Genomic DNA, 25,443 nt, shown 5'->3' with positions numbered 1-25,443 from the left:
CCCATAGCATTACTCAGAATTAGGATGGCCCCTCAGAAGGATGTTGGCCTCTCCCCCTATAAAATGCGTTATGGGCTTCTTTACCTTAGCTCTGTTACTGATGTACCACCCTTTGAAAACAAAGACTATTTCCTCAAAAATTATATACTTGGATTATCTCTACCTTACTTTCTCTTAGGAAAAAGGGGTTGATAGCACAAGCTCCTCCACTTGACTTTCCCATTCACCCACACCAGCCTGGCAATTATGTGATAATAAGAGCTGGAAAGAAAATAAGCTTGGGCCAGCTTGGGAAGGATATTTCCTGGTTATGCTGACCACAGAGACAGCCTTCCAGACAGTGGAGCAGGGATGGACTCATCACACATGGGTAAAGAGAGCACCCCCACCCGACCAGAAGGAACAATGGGCTGTGCTCTCACATCCAGGCAACACCAAAGTGACTTTAAAAAGACGATAGTGAATATTTCCCTTTCTATTTGGGAAATGGTATGCTATTATTAATGTAACTCAGAGTACTCTTCCCTTAATTGTTGAATTCGATGCATGCCAGATCCTTCCTTGTGGAGACCTTATGTCCCAACTTCAACTCCAAGGATAGTCCCTTGATATGTGTCCCATCCCAGGACCCATGGGGAAGCCTGGTATCTGTCCAGAGTGGATCGATGTGGGGTGAAACACTGGATATAAAGGATACACTTCTCCCTTTTATGACAATCCTAAGGGCTGGACCAGACCCCAGGGCACTGGAAAGACTCCAATTTCCACCATCCAGAATAATCGACAGTCTTTTAACAGACTACAGTTGAAATTACAGCTGTTTTAGACACTCCTCTCCTACTTGTAAAGATAAACAATGTAACCCACTTGTCATAGAAAACCCTTGCAGTATGACACAAGAACCACCTATATTTCGTAGATATGGGGTGGGGCAGATGTCTCAGGGACACAGACTCATTAGGTACCTTTGCCCTCCATCTAACTCTCAACCCCTCCTAGGTGACACCCAGTTCTATCTCCACTCCAACATTACCTCCACATTTGTATAACAATTGAATTCAGGTGACTGTAGTAGAAGTCAAGGACCTAAGACAAACTGTGGCTATTGAAATTGGGTACAGGGATACAAATACTTGGATGAATGGATAAAATATGCTATCCGCACATTAAATAAGAGTGATTGCTATGCTTGTACTACTAGGAGGCCAGAGTCTCAGATGGTCCTATTTTCATTAGAATGGTCCTCAGATCGAGATGGAATGTATTGCATGTTGGCTCTGTTTCTGGATGCCAAGGCTTGGGGCAACAAATCCTGCCAGATGCTATCACTACTGTTCCCAGAGGTCAGAGGTCCCATGGGTCAGCCCCTGAGGACTATTAGGCCACCAATATCTCACCAGACAGGGGGGACGATTGACAAATGTGGGAAACCTGATGGGATGCAGTGAAAGCCAGTCCTTCAACAGCTTCACAAACCAGTCCACACTCTTGGTGGGCAGAGCTGAAGTCTGGTAGTACTGTGGAGGACCTTTACTTGAGACTCTCCCAGGTACCTGGGCAGATGCCTGTGCTTTGGTGCAGTTGTCAATCCCTTTCACCCTGGAATTTAGATCCCCAGCTTGTGCCACAACACCTAGCAAAAGGAGGGACATAGACACAGACACTGCAGCCAACCACAGAGGCTCCCTTGATCCCCATATTTACATTGATGCCATTGGGGTTCCTAGAGGGTGCCAAACGAATTCAAAGCCAGGAACCAAATTGCAACAGGGCTTGAATCAGTACTCTTCTGGTGATCCACTATAAATAAAAATGTCGATTGGATTAATTATATTTATTATAACCAAAGAAGGTTTGTTAACTATACCAGAGATGCTATCAAAGGAAGAGCAGAGCAATTGGGACCAACTAGCCAGATGGCTTGGGAGAACAGGCTAGCATTAGACATGATGTTGCCCAAAAAGGGAGGGGCTTGCATAATGATTGGAGTTTCATGTTGCATGTATATACCAAATAATACAGCCCTCGATGGAGCTATTACTGAGGCCCTACAAAGATTAACTTTCTTATCTAATGAGCTAACTGAAAATTCAGGTATAAATGATCCCTTCACTGACATATGGAAAATTGGTTTGGGAGATGGAAGGGATGGATGACCTCAATCTTAACCTCCTTGATCATAGTGGTTGGAGTTTTAATTTTAGTAGGATGCTGCATAATTCCTTGTGTCCAAAGACTAACACAGTGGTTAATTGAGACAGCCCTCACCAAACAGTCACCCCCAACCTACCAAAATGACTTGTTTCTTTTAGAAACCCAGGAACATGAGAGCCAACAGCTCCTGAGTTTGGAGAAAAGAATTTAAATTAAAAGAGGGGGAAAGTGTAAGAAAAATGATCTTTTCTATCAAAGTATTTGTTACCCTCTTATATTACTTAAAAATTCCTCAGGTCTCCATCTTAGGTGACTTGCATGTTTAAAGGGTCCTTGCTTCTTCTTCCGGATTCTTGTACAACTCCATTGCCCACCAACTGCATGCCCTAACCCATCCCCCAAGCCTTCTAGCCAATCGGGACTGTTCTTTGACTTGGACAAGTCCCAGGTTAGGGGTAGGTACAGCTGCGGCTGGGATATAAGGAGGAGCCACTATCAGCCATTTTGTGCTTGCGTGTTTGCTTAGCGGGAGTGAGCACATGCTTGCTCACTCTTGATCAAGAGAAAATTGGCTTGTCAAGATTTTCTGTCTTGTGTGTCTGTTTTTGGCACTGGAGGGTTAATGATTCCAACGTGGTAATGGGGGAGGTGTGTGTGTGTGTATAAGTAGGGATGAATGGGAAATTTTTGTACTTTTTTGCTTAATTTTGCCATGAACCTAAAACTGCCCTAAAAATAAATGGCTAAACAGTTAAAAAAGAAAAATAACACAAAAAAGAAAAGATAGCACAAAAGAAGGACGTTGGTGGTAAAAAGATTGAGAGCAATTGGCTAAGTTACCAATTTTTCAGCTACATAAAAATAGGCTTGGATTCATGAATAGATGAATGGATACACAAAATGTGGTATATACATACAGTGGAATTATTGTTCAGCCTTAAAAAGGAAGGAATTTCTGACATGCTACAGCATGGATGAAATTTGAGGACATCATGCTAAGTGAAATAAGTCAGACAAATACTGCATGATTCCACTTACATGAAGTATGTAGAGTAGTCAAGAGTACTCAAACTCATAGAAAGTGGAATGGAGGTTGTCAGGAGTTCAGGAGAGGGAATCTGGGAGTTGTTTCATAGCTAGAGAATTTCAGTTTTGCAAGATGAGGGGGAGAGAGAGAGAGAGAAATTGACATTGGCAAAAGACAAAATACCTACTGCAAACTTTTCCCTTAGAGAGTCAAATTTAGAGAACCATTTTAAAGCAACCTTGCCAATATTAAAAATTAAGCACATTAAATTTGTAAGTAGCAGTAAAAGAGAGAGTGATAGAGGATATACTAGGAAGAAACTAACCATTTAAGTTTGCATGTTGACTGATCTGAAACAAGATCTGCAAATTAAACTAGTAACCTCTACGTTAAAAATTTTGAGGGATAACAAAAATTCAAATTCCTAGGTGATGCTTACATGATATGGGGGAGTGCCTGTTGCATTTCATTAAGAGAACTAAGTCAACACACACATGATATGTTTTATGTTTTATGCAATTTGGATAGAAAGATGAAGACATGAATAAGACACAATTCTCCCCTTTCCTAATGGAAATATAATGGAGAAGGTGAAGGTATACTGTACACATGCATGGAATTATCACAGAGCAATCTCCTTGTATTATTAATGTATGATAATTAAAAAATAAAATAATTTTTAAAAAACTGTAAAAAGAATCTAGTCTGGTGTGGAAAACAGATGCAATGAGTATAATGTATTAAGGACAGTGAAGGAGGTATGAACAAGGAGACTTGAATCACAGGAAAACATTATTTATGATAATCAGGACCTAGCATACAGTAAGCTATCCATGGTAGGTATTATCTTTTAGAGTTTTATCTCTGTAGACTGACAAAAACATTTTACATAAGGAGGTATTTGATCTGACCTGGGAGGATGGTCAAAGTTTCACTGGGCAAGGAAAAGATTCAGAAGAGACAGTATGAAGAAAGGAGACAGAAATAGGTACTGTTCAAGAGAGCAATAAATTCAAATTTAAATATATTGAGTTTGGGGTATATTTGTATTGATCATAACAAACTTGATATATAAAATTTGAGAAATCATTCCTGCATAGTAAGATATGCAGATAAAATTAAAAGAATGAATTTATAAGGGCATTATGCTATTTTAAATTGATGTTTTTTCCTCGAGAATTGGAAGGCCTTTGATTTTTTTTATTGGCTTTTACATTAAATTTGCAAAAGTTCAAAAATCTTTATAGCATTTAAATTGTAACGTGCAGTTATGTATAAATTTAACAGTAAAACAGCATTTTATAATTTTAAAATATTGCTGTCATAAGGCTGTGCTTTTGCTTAGCTAATGTTTATTGTCCTTAATAATGACAAACTCAAGCACAACTGATCATTTTGTCACAACAGATAAGTCACAACTGGTCATTTGGTCAGAGCCAGGACCAATTTTAGTTCTTTTTATTTTTTGTTTTGTTTTTGGTCTGTAAATGTTTTGTTTTTCTTTTTTAACATCTGAGCTCCATGATTTTCATCAAATACCTAAGTGAACACTGAAATTCAGTCTTAACAAAAGTTTGATGCCCTCAAGACTCAAACAACAAAAGCAGTTGAATAAAGCTCAAGACGGAACTGCAGACTCATTGGTAAGTTCTTGGGGATGCTCTCCTTGTTTTCCAGAGTCAGCTCTCTCACTGGCAGTGTCTCACCTTCCTGAGAAAGGGACCACCCAGGGAATCTGGAAGGAAATCCAGAAGGGAATCAGCCCTATGACCTCCCAGCTCAGTGGTACTGCTATTGTCATGATCCACAAGGAGGGGAGGCCAGTCAGCAGCCAAGCAGTGGGGATCTGCCCCCACTGTTCCAAATAAGTTCTTTTCTCTAAATTGAAGCCAGACCTTAATAGAACCGTGAGCTGTTCTTTACTAATGAGTCAAGTGAATTCTCCCAGGTCACGTGGAGAGCAGGTGTTTGGATTTTGTCTGATCTCTCCCTCCCCTTATACCAGAGCCGGGCAGGACCTCATTGTACAAGCTATTAGACGACAGCCTATCTCAGGAGCAAATCTCCATGCTTCCATTTCTTTGATGCAGGCCACCTCTCAGTCCCACAATAAAGTTTCAGTCCCTAATTTCTTTCGTATCTCATAAACTCTCTTGCCTCATACGTCCACTAGCACATGCATGTGCATTCCTGTGTCTTGGCTCCATTTGTCTCTGCAGGGAGGGAGGTTATCTAAATGGGGTGGGGGGGGAGAAAGGGAAGTCTGTTGACTTCCCAACTGCAACTGTTTTTTTCTCCTAAAGCAAAAAAATCAATGTACCATTATGAGGATTAATTTCCTTTCCAGGACTACACAGTCTAATCTACATTAGAAAGGTTTAATCTTCTGATTGACATTTGTTCTTTTTCTGGTTTTCATTTCAAAGGATCCTCACATTAACTGCACATGGCCACCTGATTGACTTAAGATAGGATTTAGATGCATCTCTTTAATCCTCAAGTTTATTTTCCGATAATGAGGTGGGAGGTGGATAGGTCTTTTATGCCACATTAGTCAGGTGTTTTGTTAGAAATTTGCAGACAGGGTCGTAGATGTTGGTATGGGCTAAATTAAGCTGATGGGAGTTATTGGAACACTAACAGGAAGCCTACAGAGTGACGGGAGCTGGAGGCTCAGGCTTCAGCATGCCAGGAATCAAGGGGGCTGTGGAGGGCAGGGCATGGGGAACCCCGGCAATTTCTTAATTGGAACTGTGAGGAGGAGTGCATGCCATCCCTGCACGACTATATTCTAGATTTTCCTGCTGTCACTATGTCACCAGCTCAACAGTCTGAGCCCTAGAATGAGCTTCTGACAACTGAGCTTGAGTCACATGCCTGGTCCTGCTGAGTCAAGGAGGGTAAGGGTCTGTTTCCTTCAGCTTCCAGAATGGAGTGTGGTCACCATGAATTGATACCAGATCAAGATTATTCACAATATGGGTAAGAATTCTAAAAGGAAACCTGGATGCTCTTAGGGCAGGCCACACAAAACAAATGCCAAGCACAGTTGTCAATGGAATACTTGAAATGTAGGAAAAAGGGACTGAGAAGTTAGGATGGGACAAAATGGGGAGGAGGAAGGTGAAAGAATATGGGAGTGGGTAAAAGTTCAGGAAATATTCTCTTGAAAATTACTCTTTGGCGATAGGTACATCTACAAGCAAGTCATCACGTTTTTTCTCTAACAGGATCTTGAGAAAGCTCAGGGTACAGATAGCCCATCTTGGTGATCTAGAAATACAGTTACATTCTTTTACCACTAGATGGTGCTTTAAATAAAGTAGTGTGGCAGGGATCCTGGGTAAGTTCTCAAATACCTGCACATATACAAAGCTCACTTAACCATGTAGAAGAATAAGTCCTTTCTTATAGGACTGATGCTTCCATTCTGCATCTTATTTCATGATTCAAACAATCACTATGTATTGCAGTCTTATGGTTCATGAGATGAAAGCGTGTTAGCACTTTACAGAATGCAATGTGGAATTATTGTGAGACCCTTTTTATAGAAGGTGAAACTGAAACAGAGAAACTAAGTAGCTTATGTAAGGGTTCTAGAACAGAAAAACCAAAGGCCCAGCATTTAGTTTTCCTCTAAAAATATACATGGCTTGTTTCTTTACGTCATTCAGGTCTATGCTCAAACATAATCCTAAAGAAGTCTACACAAATCTTTATCTGAAGTAGTGATTAAATTCTGCATTTAGTCACCCTGCCCTATATTTTCTTTGTGAAACTATCATATTATTTATATCTTTATTGTCTATTTCTCCTACTATGCTGTGATCTCTGTAAGGGCAAAGTCTTGGCTATGGTATTTACTGTGTATTACCCCTATCCAGACCACAGACTAGCACATGATACGGGGCTCAGCAAACTTCTTTGAAGAATGATTACACTCTGATCCAAACTTTTAGCCACTATGCATTGTTGTGTCCCTAGAGAGGAATAAAAAGGTTTAAGATTTGACTGCTCTGACACTGAGGCATGCAATGGGCCAAGTAATATGTACATTACTCATGTACACTCTTAACATAAGGTTATTTTGCACACAGTAAAATAAAGCATGTGCATATTTTAATGAGTGTGTGACCTTGGGTAGTCACCAATTATATCAAGGTATAGAACATTTTTCAGTCCTCCAGGCGGCTTTCTTGTGGGTACCCTCTGTTGCTACCCCACCTTCTAGAGGTAAGTGTTCTGACTTTTATCACATAAATTGGTTTGCTGGTCCTTGAATTTCACATAAATGAATTATATAGTTTGTGCTCTTTGTTCTATCTGCTTTTTCTTGTTTCAATATTTTAGAGATTCATCTATGTTGCACCTATCAGAAGTAGTTTATTATTGTGTCATGTTTCATTGTATTACCATATAACACTTTAAAAATACATTTCTCTACAAATGGATGTTTAGATTGTTGCCAGTTTGGGGCAATTAGGAATAAAGCTGCTATATTCTTGTAATTTAACAGCACGTATGTTTAAAATGTTATTTTGGGGAGGGGATATACTTAGGGAAGAATTTCTGCATCATAAGATATATGTAGGTTTAATACTATGAATGCTATCTTTTATTAGATATATGTATTGCAAATATATTTTCTCAAGTTTGTGGCTGCCTATTCAATTTCATACAGATGTGTCTTGATAATAGTTTCTCAGTTTTACTGAAGTCAAACTTACCAGTTTTATCTTTTTAAGGTTAGTGCCTTTTCTGTCATGTTTAAGAAATCTTTCTGTACTCCAAAGTTGTGAAGTTACTCTTTTTTTTTTCTTTTAGAGCTTTTTTTGTTTCGGTTTTCATCTGATTCACCTTTAATTAAATTAGCTTTTTGGTGTGAAGTATAGTTTATTGTTTTTCTCATATAGATATGTAATTAATGAAAAGAGTTCCCCACTGAATTGTAATGACACTTCGGTCATAAACCAAGTGACTATGTGTCAAAGGTATTTCTGGGCTCTGTATTGTTACATTGGTTTATTTGTCTATTCTTGCACCAGCATCATATTTTTTAAATTACTGTAGCTTCAGAGTCAGTTTTGAACTCTGATAAAAAAGTCGCCCAGCTTTATTCATTAAGATTGTTCTTAGCTACTTTTTGTCTTTTGCGTTGCCACATTAATAAGAGTTAGTTTGTCAATTTCCATCAAAGATTTCTCTGTTAAGAATGAGTTTGCATTGACTCTACCTCACTTGGGGTGAAATTGACCTTTTTAATATGCAGCTTTTTGATTCATCCATGTGCTATAGCTTTCATTTATTTAAATCAGCTTTAATTTTTCTCAGCAATATTTTGTTAATTTTTCGTATTACATATATACATTTTGTTTTGGTGGTGGTGCTGGGGTTTGAATTCAGGGCCTTACACTTTCTGAGCAGGCGCTCTACCTCTTGAGCCACCTGCCAGCTAATTTTTAGTACTAGCTAAGAAAATTAAGATTTATTTTAATTTTGTTCCTAGATATTTTGTTCTTTGGTGCTACTACAAATGATATATTTTATAGAAAAAGATTTCATTTTCTGATCATTTCTTGCTTGGATGTAGAATATGATTGGTTTTAATGTATTGACCTTATATCCAGAGAGCTTCCTCAATTCACTCACTGATTCCAATAATTTGTATAGTTTTGTATTTTTGTCTATACAGTCATATAATATGTAAATAAAGATAGTTTTGCTTTTTTGTTTCTAGTATTTGTAACTTTTATTTCTCTTTCTTCTTTGTTTTATGGTACCAGGAATTGAACCCAAGGCCTCACCCATGCTAGGCTAGTGCTCTACCTACACCCACAGCCTTCTTTCTTGCTTTGTAGCACCACATAGAGCCTCCATATAAGTGTGAATAAAAAATGTTGTGTACATCATCATTTTGTTCTTGACTTTGGGGAGAAAACTTGGATTATTTTACCATTGAGGATGATGTAGCTATAGGATGTTTTTCCTAGACAACTCTTTAAGATTAAGGACAGCTCCTTGCAGTTTTAGTTTGTTGAAGGCGTTTTCCTAAGACTGGAGGTAGGCTCAAGTGGGTAGAGTGCTTGCTGAGCAAGCCGAAGGCTCTGAGTTCAAACCCCAGTCCTACACGTTTTTTCTCTAAACTCATGAATACATTTGTTTATCAAATTATTAGTTTTATCAAATATGTTTTCTTCTATTGAGATGATTGTGTTCTTCCTTTCCCCTCAATTTTATTCTGTTAGTGTTGTGAATTATACTGATGGACTCTTAAAATGTTAAATTAACATTTTATCTCTGAAATAAACCCCTCATGGAGAGGTATATATATCATTTAAAAATAAATGTAGAATCCTATTTATTGATATTTTGCTAGGAGTTTTACATCTGTATCTAGGAGAGGTACTAGCCTATATATTTTCTTTTTCATAATATCCTTGTCAGATTTTGGTATCAATATTTTGCAGGCCACTGGTGGAGTGGCTCAAATGGTAAGAGCACCTGCCTAGTAAATGTGAGGCCCTGAGTTCAAACCCCAGTGCCACCAAAAAAAAAACCCAAAATACAACAACAACAAAAAACCCCAAATATTTTGCTGGACTTACCAACTGAGTCCAGAAGTCCATTCTTCTTATGTAAATTTATTACTATTTGTTCTTGAAATATTTGGAAGAATTCACCATTAAACCGACATGAACTTGGCATTTTCATTGTAGTAAATTAAAAAAAATTAAGATGTAGGAGTAATTTGTGTTAGCACCATAGATTTTACTCATTTTTATGAGTAGTTTTAAGATAAGTTTAAAATAAGTTATTATAAAAGTTGAAGGATAAATAAAAACTGCATATAAAAACAGTAAACTATGGATATGTCATTGCATTAAGAATGTTAAAAATGAGGGCTGTAGGAGTAGGTCAAATGGTACAGCACCTGCCTAGCAGACAAGGCAGCCCTGAGTTCAAATCCCAGTACCACCAAAAAGGGGGTTAAAAACTAAAAATCCTTTGTATTTTGAAGCTGTGTTAATAGGACCATAAATGTTTAGGATTTTACATCTTCTTGATGAGTTCATTTTTCATTATTAAACCATACTCTATCTCTGGTAACTTTTTTTGCTCTGAAGTCTAATTTGCCTGATATTAATTTGCCTCTCCAGTTTTGTGTTGATTAGTGTTAGCACAGAAGATAGATACACACATATATATGTATAGCTATACATTGTTTGTATATCTATATATTTTATATATGCATGTATATATTTATGTGTGTATATATACATATGTGACACCTGTTTAGTTTTAACTTACTTATATTTAAAATGTGTTTCCTGTTGACAGCATATAATTGGATTATGCTTTTTAACCAGTTGAATAACCTGTCAATTTTTTGGGGTACTAAGGGCTGAACTCAGAGCCTCACATATACTAAGCAAGCCATATGTCTAGTCTTTTTGTTTGTATTTTGTTTTTGAAATAGAGTCTTGCTAACTTTGCCTGGGGTGGTCTTGAACTCATGATCCTCCTGCCTCTGAAGTGCTGGGATTATAGGTGTGTAGCATCACATGTGGCTTTCCTTTCTGTTTCTAATGGTGCCTTTGAAGAGTAAAATTTTTAATCTTTTTTTTTTGGGTGGTACTGGGGTTTGAACTCAGGGCTTCACTTTTGTGAAGCAGGCACCCTTCCACTGGAGTCATTCCACCAGCTCTTAAATTTTGATAAAGTATAACTTAAGTTTTTAACTTTTATGTTTCATGCATTTTGTGCCTTAAATATTTGCTTAACCTGGAGATCATAACTATTTTCTTTTGTTTTTACTATACAATTTTTTTTGCAGTTCTGGGGTTTGAACTCAGGACTTTATGTATACTAGGTGGGTGCTTTACCACTTGAGCCATGACTCCAGCCCATCTAATTTTTTCTCACATATTTTGGGCAGGTATAAAAGTGTTAGATTGTGGTTCTTTTCTCTTAATATTTACCATAAATCCAACAGATAAAATATTTCTATTTATTAATTTATAATTTTAATTTTTGGCAGTGCTGGGATTTGAACTCAGAGCTTCATGCTGGCTAGGCAGGTATGTGTTCTACTATTTGAGCCACTCATCAGCCCCTTTTGCTTTTTAAGTTATTTTTTTCAGATAGGGTCTTACTTTTTGTCCTGGCAGGCCTTGGCCCTACCTATGGTTTTCTGAGTAGCTGGGATGACAGATACATGTCTGAATTGAATAAGATGGAGACTCACTCACTTTTTGCCTGTGCTGGCCACTATCCTCAAACCACCATCCTACTAATCTCTGCCTCCTGAGTAGCTGGGAGTACAGGTGTGAGCCATCACACCCAGTTTTCCTTTGGGTTTTTTTTTGAGACAGTCTTGCTATGTAGTGCAGGCTGGCCTTGAACTCACAATCTTTCTGCTTTAGCCTCCCAAGTGCTAGGATTGCAGGTGGGCACCACCACATCTGACAACAATAAGCATTTATTATCTCTCACAGTTACTTTTCTTCTTCTTCTCTTAATATTTATAGCATAAGTTTGATTAATATTTATTTTGAGATATTATCAACATTTGATAATTACATTATTATAACTACATAAATACTATTCATTTTCTTTTTTGCACTTTTTTTATACTAAGGATAGCTATTGTCTCATCTGTGTGTTTAATTTCTATGTATTTATCACAAATTCATGTATAAACTTCCTCCCAGTTTTCTAAACTCTTCAATACTTTAAAGCAAATGAAATGTTCATCAGTTTCTGCCAATGGAGACAGGTGTTTAGAGAAAGCTCCTGGAATCTTCTAGTGCTTCTAGGTTGGTTGAATCCCTGGCATTTTTCTTTTGTTTTTGCCTTTATTCACTCCTTCTATTTTATTTTTAATTAGCAGGCATTAATTGTACTCAGCAGTATCACTGTGATATTTTCATATATACGTATAATGTAATCTGATTAATTTCACCCCTCTATTACTTTTTCTTATCCCTCCTTGTCATCTACCTTTATTTTACATTTTTTAGTGGGTTTCACTTCATTTTTCTACATGTATATGAAGTACTTTGATCATATTCATCTAAAATGTTTTTTGAAGTACTGAGTATAGAAGGGAAAAAAATTAAATCTTAAATGTCAAGAAAAAGAGGTTTACTAAATAAGTTAGCATATCTTTAGTAGGGAAATTATTGTAGAAATTTTATAATTCTCAATTTAGGTCTATCGTCCATTTTAACTTAATTTTTGTGCATTGTGTGAAGTGAGTTGGCTGACCAACTTATCATATACTGCCAAAAATCACGTACATTACAATTCTTTTCAGAATATGTTTTCTTTTGATTGGTGTTTTTTGTTTTTAAAAAGTTAAAAGGTATTCCTTTGTAGAACATTACATTTTGTCTTGCCCATGCAGACTGGTATAACCATTAGGTGAAAAAGGGCAAGTAACTGCAGGTTTAGAATTTTGGGAAGCCAAAAATCTTCTCATTTTTACTTTTTCTATTGTTTCTTTAAATATACTAGGATTTCCTCTGTTAACATTTATCATTATCTGTATTTTATCAATGAAAAGTTAAGGCTCAACATTTCTGAGTTTATGCTAGTGAAGTGCTGTTTCATGAGCTCTTGGGTAATTTTAGAATGGGGCTGGTAGCCAGAGAAACCAACCATGTGGTTAGGGTTGGAATATTCAGACCTAACCTCAGACCTCTGGGGAGTGGAGAGGGATTGGAGGTTGAGTTAATTACTAATGGATACACATTGGAGCCTCCAGAATACCGCAAAATGAAGAGCTACGAGAAGCTCTGGATTGGTGAACAAATCCATCCATGTGGCAGAAGGATGAATGGCATAGTCCTATTCCCCAAAGGGATTCCTGTACTCAGACCCCTTTAGTCCTTGCCCTATGTACCTCTTTACCTAAATGTACATTTGTATTCTTTATAATAAAACAGCACACAAAAAAGAAGAAAAATCCAGGCTCAGGAATATTAGTATTTTGTCTTGTCATATAAACCTATTTGTTTTAATTTTAGACTCAAATTCAGGGCTTCAAATATAGAGTTCCTCACTTCGGCTTCTGTGAAATGGAAGGAAGGTGCAAAATATTACCTGGGGCTGGTGAGGTGAGTATGGCTTACATAACAATTTTCCCTTCTGTTCATAAATGGATAATGCTATATACATGGGTATCACTATCATATTTATTATTCATCGAGACCACATCTATTAAACATGGGAAAGTGTCTTATTGTATGACTTTTATCCTGCAGAGAGTCCAGGCAGAATGGTGACCCTGTGTTGTCTCCTACTTGACATGGCTTATTTTTAAATAATCTGACTTGATGAGTTTTCCTGTATTTCTTGAGAGGTCACAGTAGCTAATTTGTCACATTAGCCAATTTACCTTTCTTTGTGCTGCAAGAGAAATAAATGCATGTTTGTAGTTTCATCTGTCAAAAGTTTCTTTTTTTTTTTTTGGTACTGGGATTTGAACTCAGGATCTCTACCTTGAGTCACTCCACCAGTCCTTTTTTGTGATGGTTTTTTTCAAGATAGGGTCTGGAGAACTATTGCAGGTGTTCTACCATCCCTTATCTCTGTCCACACTATGCACCAGCAGCTCCTTCCTACCTTCATAGTAACAAACTGTGGAGACCTGCTTGACATGATGTATTAAAATCGTTCACATGTATTTCCCTTGACCCACAGTGTGCTCTTAGTTATTTACACATTAGAAATGAGTGCATAAAGCCATCAAAAGTTTGTATGACAGAACGTTTGAAGCAGTGTTATTCTTAATGTAGCCAAATGGAAACAACTCAAATGCTTCTAAACAATGGGATGGATAAATAAATTGTGCCTATTCACGCAAAGAAATCATATTCGCCGTTGAAAACTAACAAATTGCTACCACAGAAACCATGGATGACTCTCACAAACAAAATGTGAGCCACAGAGCCAGACACAAAGAATGCATACCATATGATTTCAAAAGTTCAAACAGGGGCAAAACTAATCTGTAGTATTTGTTGGGATAGTGCCTGGCGGGGAAATGGCGCGTGTCTGAGGTGCTGATGGCTGTCTGATTCTTGACCTGGATGGGGTTGACGAGGGTAGGCTCGCTGCTCACTTTGTGGTACAGCCGAGAGAACGTGTGAACACAACCCCGAAGGGGGAAATAAAACAACAACCGTGTAATTGAAAAAAAAAAAAGTCAACTCCCTTCCTCCTCAATTCTCCAGCTCTCCATTTCAAAGTAGGGAGCCCAGGAAAAACCCGAGACCAAAAAGTCGATCAAGCTCAAACCCTTGGACAGATCCGAAGACATCGCTCTAGGCAAAAGGCATTCCCAGATTTGTCCAAGGTGGTTCCAAAGGCGACCACCTTAGCCAAGTCCCTCCGCTGCCCGGGGAAAGAGGAGAAGGAAAAACAAGGAAGAAATTAAGTTACTTCTCAACCTGGCTAACTGGAGCTCCGGAATCACAGCGCAACGCCGGGGCGGGCTCATCTTCGCGGCGGGGCGGGGGCCCTAGCAACCGGGGAGCCTTTGTGGCGTCCTAGCAACGCGCGGCGCCCTCCGCCCTGCAAAGGGCCTCCGCTCCACGCGCCTCCCGCCCGCTCTCACCGCGACTTTTTGCGGCGGTGGGCGCTGGACAGCTCTCCCGCATTCTGTGGTGGGCGACAGCCAAGAGCCAGCTCAGGGGGAGGCCGGCGACAATAGCACGTTTAAGTAAAAACAAAAACAAAAACAAGACTTTTGGCAATTTTTAAATTTTAATGCACATCCCACGCTCCCGGGGGAGGGGGCTGGAGAGTGGGAAAATCACTTTAGTACAAACTCCATACAAGGAAGAGACCCATCGAGGACCAGCACCTAGTGTCCCGGGACCGGAGATGTTGGACACTATCGTCCCTGGTCTGCAGGAAATGGGCAGGCAGGTGCTGCCCACGCTGCCCTCACTGAGCCAGGAGGGTAAGCTGCTTGGGATGGGGGCTCCAGGGTTGGGCCTTCCCCTGCTTGTGGGATGAGGGGCAGGCACAGGACTTGCTTCCCTGTTCCTGGACTCAGATCTTGCCTGGAGTGACTAGCTGCCTTGGCAACCAGTTGGTAATCACACCAGCCAGGCTGAATGCCTAGGGACAGTTTCCTGACTGGGTTCCTTAATTAGGGAAAGGAGTTTTTATTGAATAGTATAATGCATATACAGCACTTAGCTGGCTGATAAGCACGAAATACGCTCCCAACAAATGCTAGCTTAACACAACCACTCCCACTCCACCCATTGGGGCTACCTAGAAGAAAGGAGGTTGTATAGGAGCTCTCCAGGCTCCTTTTCACAATTCATGCAAAGGCATACTTGCTTTTGCTGTCCTTGACATCGTTAAGAAAATGAGATGATTATAAAAAGATACTGGGTATGTGTTTGTATGTTTTTCCTAGAAAGCTCAATAGGCTTGGTTAGTAGCAAGACACTGTTTTTAGCACAGTTTCTCACAAGAGTCACCCAGAAGTAGACTCTGAGATTTGTCTATAAGACAAAGACAGGCGCTCAGGAAATGTGAACTATTATTATTATTAAGTCATTGTAACAGAGATGCTGTGTAGGTTTTAACCAATTGATTTTAGGAGACAAAATAAATAATGAATGCTGCTGCTTTTTCTTTCCCTGCACCACTCCTAATTTTTTTGTCAAAATAATTCTAAAAGAAGCGTTAAAGATAATGGTCTTTCCAAATTAGCAACTTCTCCACCAGAATGGTACAGTTAAAACTGGTGAACCTACACTGCCATAATCATAACCACCCACAGTCTACAGTTTTCATTAGGGTTTGCTCTTCATGTTTACTCTACAGATTTGGACAAACGTAGAATGACTTGTATCCATCATTATAGTGTCCTACAGAGGATTTCTACAATCCTAAACATCCTCTACTGTTCTGCCTATTTATCCTGCTGCCAGCCCTAAACCCCTGGCCACCCATCTTTTTTACTGTCTCATAGTAGTTTTGCTTGTTTCTGCATGTTTTCTTTTTTCCTGATGACTTTTTTAAATATAGTTTTGTGTTTTACATTTAGTTATATGATCCATTTTCTGTTAATTCTTGTGAAGGGTATAAGGTCTACATTCATTTTTTTGCGTGTGGATGTCCAGTTCTAGAACTGTTTGTTGGAAAAACTCTTTTCTCTACTGTCTTGCCTTTGTTCTTTTGTCAAAGATCCCACATTTATATGGGTTTGTTTCTGAGCCTTACTACTTGTTACACTGACCTCTTTTCTACTCTTCTGCTAGTACCACACTGTCGTCATTACTGTAGCTTTATGGTAAGTTGCAAAGCTGGGTACAATCAGTCCTCTGACTTTGTTCTTTCCTTCAATATTTTTTTTCACTATTCTGTCTTCTGCCTTTCTCTACAAGTTTTACAATCAGTTTGTTGATATTCACAAGTTACTTGCTGGGATTTTGATCAGGCTTGCTTCGAATCTATAGATTAGCTTGACAAAAACTGACATCTTGGCAATGTTAAATCCTCTTCTCCATGAACATGGAGTATCTCTCTATTTAGTACTTTTATTTCTTTCATCAGTTTTGTAATTTTCCACAAACAGATTTTGAACATTCTGTGTTAGATCTATACCTACTATTTCTTTTTTTAAAATTTTATCATTTTTACATTTACTCACATGTGTATACATTGTTTGGGTCACCTCCCCACCCCTTTCTGGGAAGAACCTTATTTGTTCATTGCTAATATATAGGAGAGTGAGTGATTTTTGTATATTAACCTTGTATCCTATAACTTTGCTATAATCACTTATTAGTTCAGAGGGCTTTTTGCTAATTCTTTTTGATTTGTTTAATGGATGATGAAGTCATGTGCAGAATGTTTTATTTCTTCCTTTCTGATTTTCTGTTTTTGGTCTTATTGTATTAGCTGGGGCTAGTAGTATGATGTTGGAGTGGTGAGGTGATACCCTTGTTTTCTTACATTTATAATGCTATTTTTCACTTTGGGATTTTTTTTTTTGGTGGTTGGTAGTACTGGGATTTGAACTCAGGCCTTGCACTTGCTAAGCAGGCACTCTACCACTTGAACCACCCTTCCAGCCCTGTTTTCTTCCATTTCGGGAGAAAGCTCCTAGTTTCTTATAACTATGTAGGATGTTAGCTGTAGTATATATATATACTATATACATACATACATATATATATATATACATACATACATATATATATATATATATATATATATATATATGTATATATGTATATTCTTTCTCAAGCTGAGGAAGCTCTGGATTTCTGGTTTAAGTGAGGTCTGAGTGTCCCCCAAATGTCCATTGTGATTAAATTCTCCCTAAGTGCCACATAGGGAGATGGTGAGGAAGCGATCACTTCAATTGTTACCAGGATGACTTACGTGCAAAATCAGAGATCAGAAGTTGACCAAGAAAAATCAGCTCTTCTTGGAGCCATAAGAAGTGGAGGGCACAGGGCAAAAGTAGGTTGAACTGAATATAGAATGTGTTTCTAGGGATTGGTTGGTTTTTGTTTTGTTTTGTGGCAGTACTGGGGTTGGAACTCAGGGCTTCACACTTGCTAGTCAGGCACTCTACCGCTTGAGCCATGCTTCCACACTCTAGTTATTTTGGAGATAGGGTCTTGCTTTTTGCCTAGACTGGCCTGGACTGCAAATCCTCCTATTTTAAGCTTTCTGCTGATGCTGAGATGACAGGTGTGTGCCATCATGCTCAGCTTTTCTTCTGTTGAAATGGGGGGTCTCGAAAGCCTTTTTGCTCAGGCTGGCTTAGAACCTCCATCCTCCTGATCACAGCCTTCTGCTTAGCTTGGGATGACAGGCATGAGCCACCATGTGGCTCGACATGGGGTCTCACAAGCGTTTTGCCTGGACTGCCTTTGAACCTTGATCTTCCTGATCAAGCAAGCTAGGATTACAGGTGTGAGCCACAGCAGAACCCTGATACTCTTAACTAACAACAAGTCCAATGCCTGCACTTCTGCCTCAGATTAGTTCTTTATAATAGCTGATTCTTGGTGTTTCAGTGTTTGATTAAAATAAATAATAACCTAGCTTCCCATAAAATACAAAGTAATATATTGCTTAATATGCTTTGTAGACTGGATTGAAATTATTTTCATTTTTAGATTTAGTAGTATGCTCTCTAAAACTTGGAATATAAGAACAAGTTGGTTAGAAATCACAATCTATAACCTTTACAAATCTATTCCAATTGAATTCAGGGGCCTAAGGTTCCTAAAGAGAATCAAGTGCTTGTTTTCCTTTTTCTTCAGTGAGAAACAGCAGATTTCAGCTTAATTAAATAACTCTGCTATTGTATAAGGTTGCTCATTACATTTTGTAGAATAAAACATTACAGGGATCTTGACTGTATTATCCAAAGGAAGAAAGACTATTCTCAAATTTGCAATTCAGCTCAATCCTGTCTTTTCATTTGGATTCGGTTGTACACTATATAGTTTCTCCTGTCCCTAATTAAATAATTTCCTTTTCTGTGTAGATTGTTTTCCTGAAATAGGAGCTGCATGTCTTGTGTAGGTAAAAGAACAGTGTTGACTTAATAACCTTGAAAATTGTCCATGTAAATCTGTATGCTGAGATTTTTATTAGTGAATTAATGATATTTCTGGTCATGATGAAAAATCTAAGTCAATATGAAGATGGCACTGGTTGGGAGACCTTCTTAGTTCTTAGCAGGCGGCAGTAGAATTCTTGGGGTTGTGGGTGTGTGCAGAATGCAGCAGGATGGGGGAAGAATGGGGAAAACACTTGGCTATGGAACTGCCCAATCCTGATTTAGAGTATGGCCAGAATCTTGGCTCTTGTGCTCATTGTGGCATGTAGCCCGTTTCACTGGTGCTAAGTTTCCATCATCAAACTTGTTCTCCCATGCTCATGAGAATGACTGTTACTTTCCTGAAAAATTAATAAAAATATATGTAACCCTGATATATAAAAATTAAAAGGTTTCGACCTTCCTACTTTAGTTAATAGTTTAAACCATTACAACCATTAGGAGAAAACCAATACCAATAAAGAATTAGTCTTTTTTTTTTTTTTTACCAACTTCATCTGTGCTACAAAATGGCAACCTGGTGAACATCACCTTTTTTTCTTTTTGGTGGGACTAGGGCTTGAACTCAGGGCTTCATGCTTGCAAAGCAAGTGCTCATGCTTGAGCCACACCTCCAGCTCACTTTGCTTTGGTTACTTTGGAGATGAGGGGCCTTCACAAATTACTTGTCTGGACTGGCTTTGAACCAAGATCCTCTTGATCTCAGCCTCCCAAATAGCTAGAATTACAGGTGTGAGCCATTGGTGCTCAGCAAATGTCACCTTTCTTGGTCTTCCACTTTGAGAATTAAAACAACACTATTGATTTGCAGAGTCCTTACTTGGAAAGTATCTTTCAATAAACACATTATTTAGGTGTGTTTGAAATGGAGATGTAAACACAGATGTAATTTTCTGTTTCTAATTATTCATATCTACACTAAATATTTATGTTGTAGATTAACACTACAGTTATTGGAAACTACCCATTTTCAGACCACAGTTTGTTTTTTTTAAATACAACTCTGAACCAAATAATAAACATAGGCCTCCTTTTGATCAAAATAGAAATACAAAGTGAAGTCCCTGGGCCACTACCCCTGGACTGTTTTTAAAAATTATTTTACACATAATGTTAGTATATACATTGTTTCCAGAACATAGCACATTAGAAGCCATGATTTGGGACTGGGCAGGGAGCTTGCAGAGAGAAGTGACAACTGTTAGTCTAACAAGTGAAAAACAAGAATGAAAAGCGTTTTTGAGAATTTAGCAAAAATAGAAGTGTGGGAACAGGTTATGTATAGACCTGCTCTGACTGGCAGAGTGGCTCAAGTGGTAGAGCACCTACCTACATCTGCCAGCCCTTCATGCCTTAGTGACCTTGGTTTTATTCTTGTATTATAAAAGAGTAAAAGAATGAATGTTCGTATTGGTCAGATGACACAGAGTGGGACACTTGACAAATGGTTATTGAACGAGTCATTAAGAAAAACCTGGCCTGGTGGGATGGCTTGAACCTATAATCCCAGCTACTTGGGAGGCAGAGATTGGGAGGATCGCAGTCCAGGCTGGCCAGGGTAAAATATGTAGGACCCTGTTAGAAAAATGAAGCAAAAAGGACGGGGGTGTGTGACTCAAAAGGTAAAGAGCCTGCCTAGCAAGTGCAAGGCCCTAAGTAAAAAAGAAAAGCTAGTTTTATAGTTAGTTAACTTCCCCGAGTTCCCTTTATTCTAGAAAAGGTTTCTTAAAATTTATTATTATTATTAAAGTCATATCTTTGTAACTTACATGCATAAAATTTAGTTACCAAGAAAATTAATTTTGGGGAATGCTTTTGTTTTCTGTTAATTCTAAATTAATTAGGAATTACTGTCATTTGATTGTGCATCTTATATTTACATTTGGCTTATTAGCACTAAGATACTGTCACATGAGTGCTCATATAAATTATTTTTGTTTTCTTTGAATTTTAGAAGTCTGTATGATCTGGGGGCATGTTTCAGAATTTGTGGAACGACAGCTAACCCTGCACAAGGTAGGATTTATACTTCAATTTTAACACGAGAGTGTTGTATGAAGATTATTTTTCTTCACTCCTTCAGTGAACTGTGTTTCTTGATCTTTTTTTTCCTTTCAGGGGGTTCAGATTTTAGGATTTGGAACTTTCACTTTCACAAGACAAAAGCTTGAGGTGGGAAACAAGTTGATTTTACTTCAGAGGCCTGTGTTTATCATGGCAGAGAAGCTGGTGCAGATCCATGGACTAAAACAAAACAAAGTATATTCTCCTGGTAAGCCATCTGGACATTAAGACTTTTCCCAGATCACTGGCCTGGATAAAAATGAAAAGGGCAAAGCTTGGCTAGTGCTGCTTTAGTTTCTAGTTTAAAGGATTCAGTTTTTCACATGGTAACTTTGGCAGCGGGAGGGACCTGGGTGGGAAAACAATAGTCTTCCTGCAGGCCATTTAAAACCCCAGTAACTTAAGAAGCAGGGAGGAGAAAATCTGATGCTTCATAAAGCCAAGTGTATACAAAAGCCATGCCATAGAATTGTACAGACTCGTATTCATATTACAGATCCTAAGAAATTAAAAGTGGTTATAAAGAAGAGAAATTTAATTAGGGTCTTTGGTGGGCTGTGATAACTAAATGTGTTTCTGGCCTATGTATAATCTAAATTATTAAAATTTAAAAGTTAGAAGTCAAATTATTCCACCCTTTCTTACACCTTAAAACTCGTCTGCCTTCTCCTTCCTCTCTTCCTTCTTCCTTCCCTTCTTTCCTTCCTTCTTTCTGCATTTACCAAGGGCCGACTATGTATATACACATACACACTGGAAAACAAATACCAAAAAACTATACTTAGAATTCACTATGCATATATTCAGTATGGTGAGTTTGATGAATTTTTCAGCCATTTTTACCTAGAACTTTATGACAGAAGAAATATATTTCACCAAAAACTTACTAAAGGAAAAGAAAACCACAAACTTTTTTTTGCAAAACCATTTTTCCTTAGAATTAGAGTCTATTTTCCATCTTAGATCTTGTAGTGTAGTCCAAAAAAATAGCTTAGATTTATAACTTTTTATAGGATGAAGAAATTTCTGAATTAAATGTATCAGACTGAATTAATTTAAAAGAACCATTTTGTTCACAGTTCAGCTTTTGGGTTATGAATCTTCATTATTAACTAACTAGATAAGTAATCAAACATTATATGGTGGATTTAAGGACCAATAAGACATGGTTCTTGCTTTAAAGAGTTCAGGATATAGCACAAATAGGCATATTAGCAAATGATGCAACGCAATTAGGTGCTGTGAAAGCAGCACACGTCAGAGCTGGATTAAATGGAATGGGAGCCCACAGGTGAGTGGCAGAGTGAGCCTCTGTGCTTGGGGAAGTTTAGGAAGATGATGTGTGAGGGGGTCTTAAAGAATGATAGAATGTCACCAGCAGAGAAGCTGAGGGGAGATATTTCAGAAACAGGATGAATAAGTCAAAGATATGGGAAAGGAAGTGTGAGTATGTCTGTGTGGCCAACACAGATGATTGTGGCAAATGGAGGGAAGTAAGAAAAATGGCAGATGTGTCAATTCTATGATAAGGTCAATTTTACGATTCAGCCTGTAGGCATCAGGAGCCTTTCAGTTTCCGAGCAGTGAATTTTCTGAACTGGCCAAGTTTTTAATTGGAGAAGGTAGCTCTTTCAATACAGTAGCTTGGTAAAATAAGCTAAAAGCCTGAATGAAGGCAGTGGAAATCAGGAAGAAAGGAGGAGTGTATTCCTGAGACATTCAGATGCAGAACTGATAGGGTGGTTGAGAGTAGTGGGCAGGGAGAGGGAGGAGGATAACTCAGATTTCTTGGCTGGAGAACAGATGGCTCATGCCATTAACTTCCATGAGGAATGAGGGGAAAAGGTAGGTGGTGGTGAATAAAATAATGAATTTGTATTAGGCATGTTAAATTTGGGATTCTTACAGGTACCTTGTGTTAGAGATCAGTCTAGCGTTTAGGAGAGGGGTGGAGACTAAAGATCAAGATTTGAATAAGTTTATCCAGGAGTGGCTATAAAGTAAGAAGAGACAGATTAGAGTAGAATACTGTGAGAAAACAAACAAACACATAACCCCAAACAAACAAAAAACAAACCCTTCAGTATAATAAGGAATAGAAGAGGAAGAAAGCCAGTAAAATAGACCAATGAGGTAGAGGCTGGAGAACTTCTACCAAGAGGAAAGTGATACATGCTAGGCCTCATGCCTATAATTCTCGCTGTTTAGGAGACAGATCAGTAGGATGTGATTCCAGGCCAGCTTTGGCAAATTGTTTGAGAGACCCCATCTCCAAAATTACCAAAACAAAAATGAACTAGAGTAGTGGGTCAAGCAGTAGAGTGACTGCTTTGCAAGTACAAAGCCCTGAGTTCAAATTCCAGACTCACAAAAAAAATGAGAGATGAGAGGGAGAGAGAGAGAGAGAGAGAGAGAGAGAGAGAGAGAGAGAGAGAGAGAGAGAGAGAGAGAGAGAGAGAGAAGAGAAGAGAAGAGAAGAGAAGAGAGAAGAGATACAAGAGAAAAGAGAGGGCATGGCCAACGGGAGTTAGAGAAGTTATATGAGATGAAATTTGCAGAGTATTCATTGGCTTGTCCATGGTGAGAAATAGTGTCTGCTGAGATGAGTGGGCTGGAAGACAGATTACAGAGGGCTAACAGACAATTGGAAAAGGGGACTCTAAAGGCAGGTAACAGTATTAAACAAAAACAAATTGGAGGGAGGTGGTATAGAATTACTGTTAAGTTGTGCAGGAAACAGTGGGCTGATACAATGAAGCAAGCATCTCGTAGAACTGTTAGTCCTTATCATTCAGCATTATCAATACTACATGAAAGGTTGTAATTCATGCTTACTGAGTGAAGACTTAGACTACTCTTTTCTTTGCCCTGTTACTGGATCAATGATCCTTGCTGTTGTCTTTTGTTGGCCTTATCATCTTGATCCTTGTTGCTATTTACCCTTTCCTGACTTGTGGACCTTGCACAGCTCCTACAACAGTGTCAACCAAACACACCCCATGCTTCCTTTGTGCTAGCTGTAAACTTGTTCCTTTGTAGTGTCATTTATGGGCTCATTAGAGAGGAAAAGCTTTCTGCAAGCCATCCAGTCTAATACTCTTGTATAAGACCCTATTTCATGTGAAGGATAATTTCCACTGAAGATGTCTATCTTCTCAAAACATTTAACATTTGTAGATGTTTATCATTATTTAAAATAATAATGGAGGAGATATGGAGTTATGCAAATATCACTGCAGCATGTTCTGAAAGATAAGGGGGCTGAAAACTTCAGAAAACCCTCTGATGAATAAAAGCTACCTCCTACAGAAAACCAAAAGCCTCTGTAGAGTATTGTTTGAAAGTCAATTATTTTTATTCTGTACATAAAGCATTAGTATATTTTTAGGGAAAATTGTACTGCTTGGTATGTGTTAATAACCTGTTGTGTGAGTTGCAGTATTAATATTACACTGGTTATAACTAAAAGCTTCACACAGACAATTCTATTTTTGAGTAGCAAGTGAGAATCAGATAATTATTTGTAGGTGCACATGACATGTCCTTATTGTAATCTCCACTTCCTGTCCCCCACCCCAATTGTCTTTTTCTCTTCTAGGTGATATCCCAGTTGTTCCACTTAATTTTGTCATGATATCTCTGGAAGGTCCATTTAACAGGGATACGGTGGAAGGATGTGTTAAGGAGACATTGCTTTTTTTGTCACGATCCATTTCCATCAAACAGAGTATGGAGTTTACATTCAAAGGAATTGGAGTCCTCACGATTAAAGACAGCAAAGTGAAGATGAGATTTTATAAGGACTTTCTTTGCACAATGGATGGAAGTGGGACTTTGATGAAAGCCCTAGCAAATGTAAATTAATGTTTTCCTTCTCCTACTCCCCCTTGCAATGGTGGCTCTGAATCATATATAGGTGTGTTGTCATTAAGAAAAACTCAGGTTGACATATTTTAGTTGATACTTTTCCCAAGTGTATGGAAGTGCCTGTGACAGATGAGTAATTCCCTGACAAAAAAGATGAGGAGGGCAAAGAAACTTTAAGTTTTGAGTCAAGGCCAACCAAGGAATATAAATGGACCAGGAACTCTTATAATTCTGGACATATTATAGTACCTTGTTGTTGAGAAAGTTTCCCCACATATCTTTTTTCACCCACATATCTTATTTAATCTGAGTGTGAAAACATCATAAAGTCAGCATTCATAGCATTGCCATTCTGATTTTACACGTGAGGAAAGTAGGGGTCTAGACAGGCTATGTGGGAAGCCTGCATCAGGGTGCCAAGGGAGCCAGCGTTGGCATTCAAGTCCAGTCATCCTCATCACTCAGTTTTTGCTGTCTGTACTACTTTATTTCAATGAAAGTCTATAACAAAATTAGTTCAAATCATGGAAATGTATCTTTAGCTTATAATTTTCTGTGTCATAGAAGAAATTTCATAATTGGTGCCATCATTGTTAACCATTAAGTAGCTGACGTGACTAAGTCAGACCTAGCAGAGTTTAAGGAGGTGAAGAAATAGCTTATCAGCAGGATTTATCGAGCACTTGGTGTGCCTTACATACACTTTAGAAACTAACAAAGT

General features: G+C 38.3%; 1 protein-coding gene across 2 annotated transcripts in view; it reads left to right on the top strand.

The window, feature by feature from the left end:
• Positions 1–15,032: 15,032 nt before the first annotated feature.
• The window catches only part of Ccdc81 (coiled-coil domain containing 81), a 49,492-nt gene continuing 39,081 nt past the window's right edge, over positions 15,033–25,443 (top strand). The window contains exons 1-4 of one of the 2 annotated variants that reach the window (XM_074066030.1): positions 15,033–15,149; positions 20,746–20,807; positions 20,910–21,063; positions 24,454–24,710. In XM_074066030.1, the coding sequence (XP_073922131.1) occupies positions 15,071–15,149; positions 20,746–20,807; positions 20,910–21,063; positions 24,454–24,710 (552 nt within the window). In that variant the 5' untranslated portion in view covers positions 15,033–15,070. The remainder of the gene's footprint in view (positions 15,150–20,745; positions 20,808–20,909; positions 21,064–24,453; positions 24,711–25,443) is intronic. The other variant, XM_074066040.1, reaches the window with a different exon arrangement.

This window comes from Castor canadensis, chromosome 1 (assembly GCF_047511655.1).
Source record: "Castor canadensis chromosome 1, mCasCan1.hap1v2, whole genome shotgun sequence".
NCBI classification, from domain to species: domain Eukaryota; kingdom Metazoa; phylum Chordata; class Mammalia; order Rodentia; family Castoridae; genus Castor; species Castor canadensis.
This window is presented reverse-complemented; position numbering and strand designations above follow the sequence as displayed.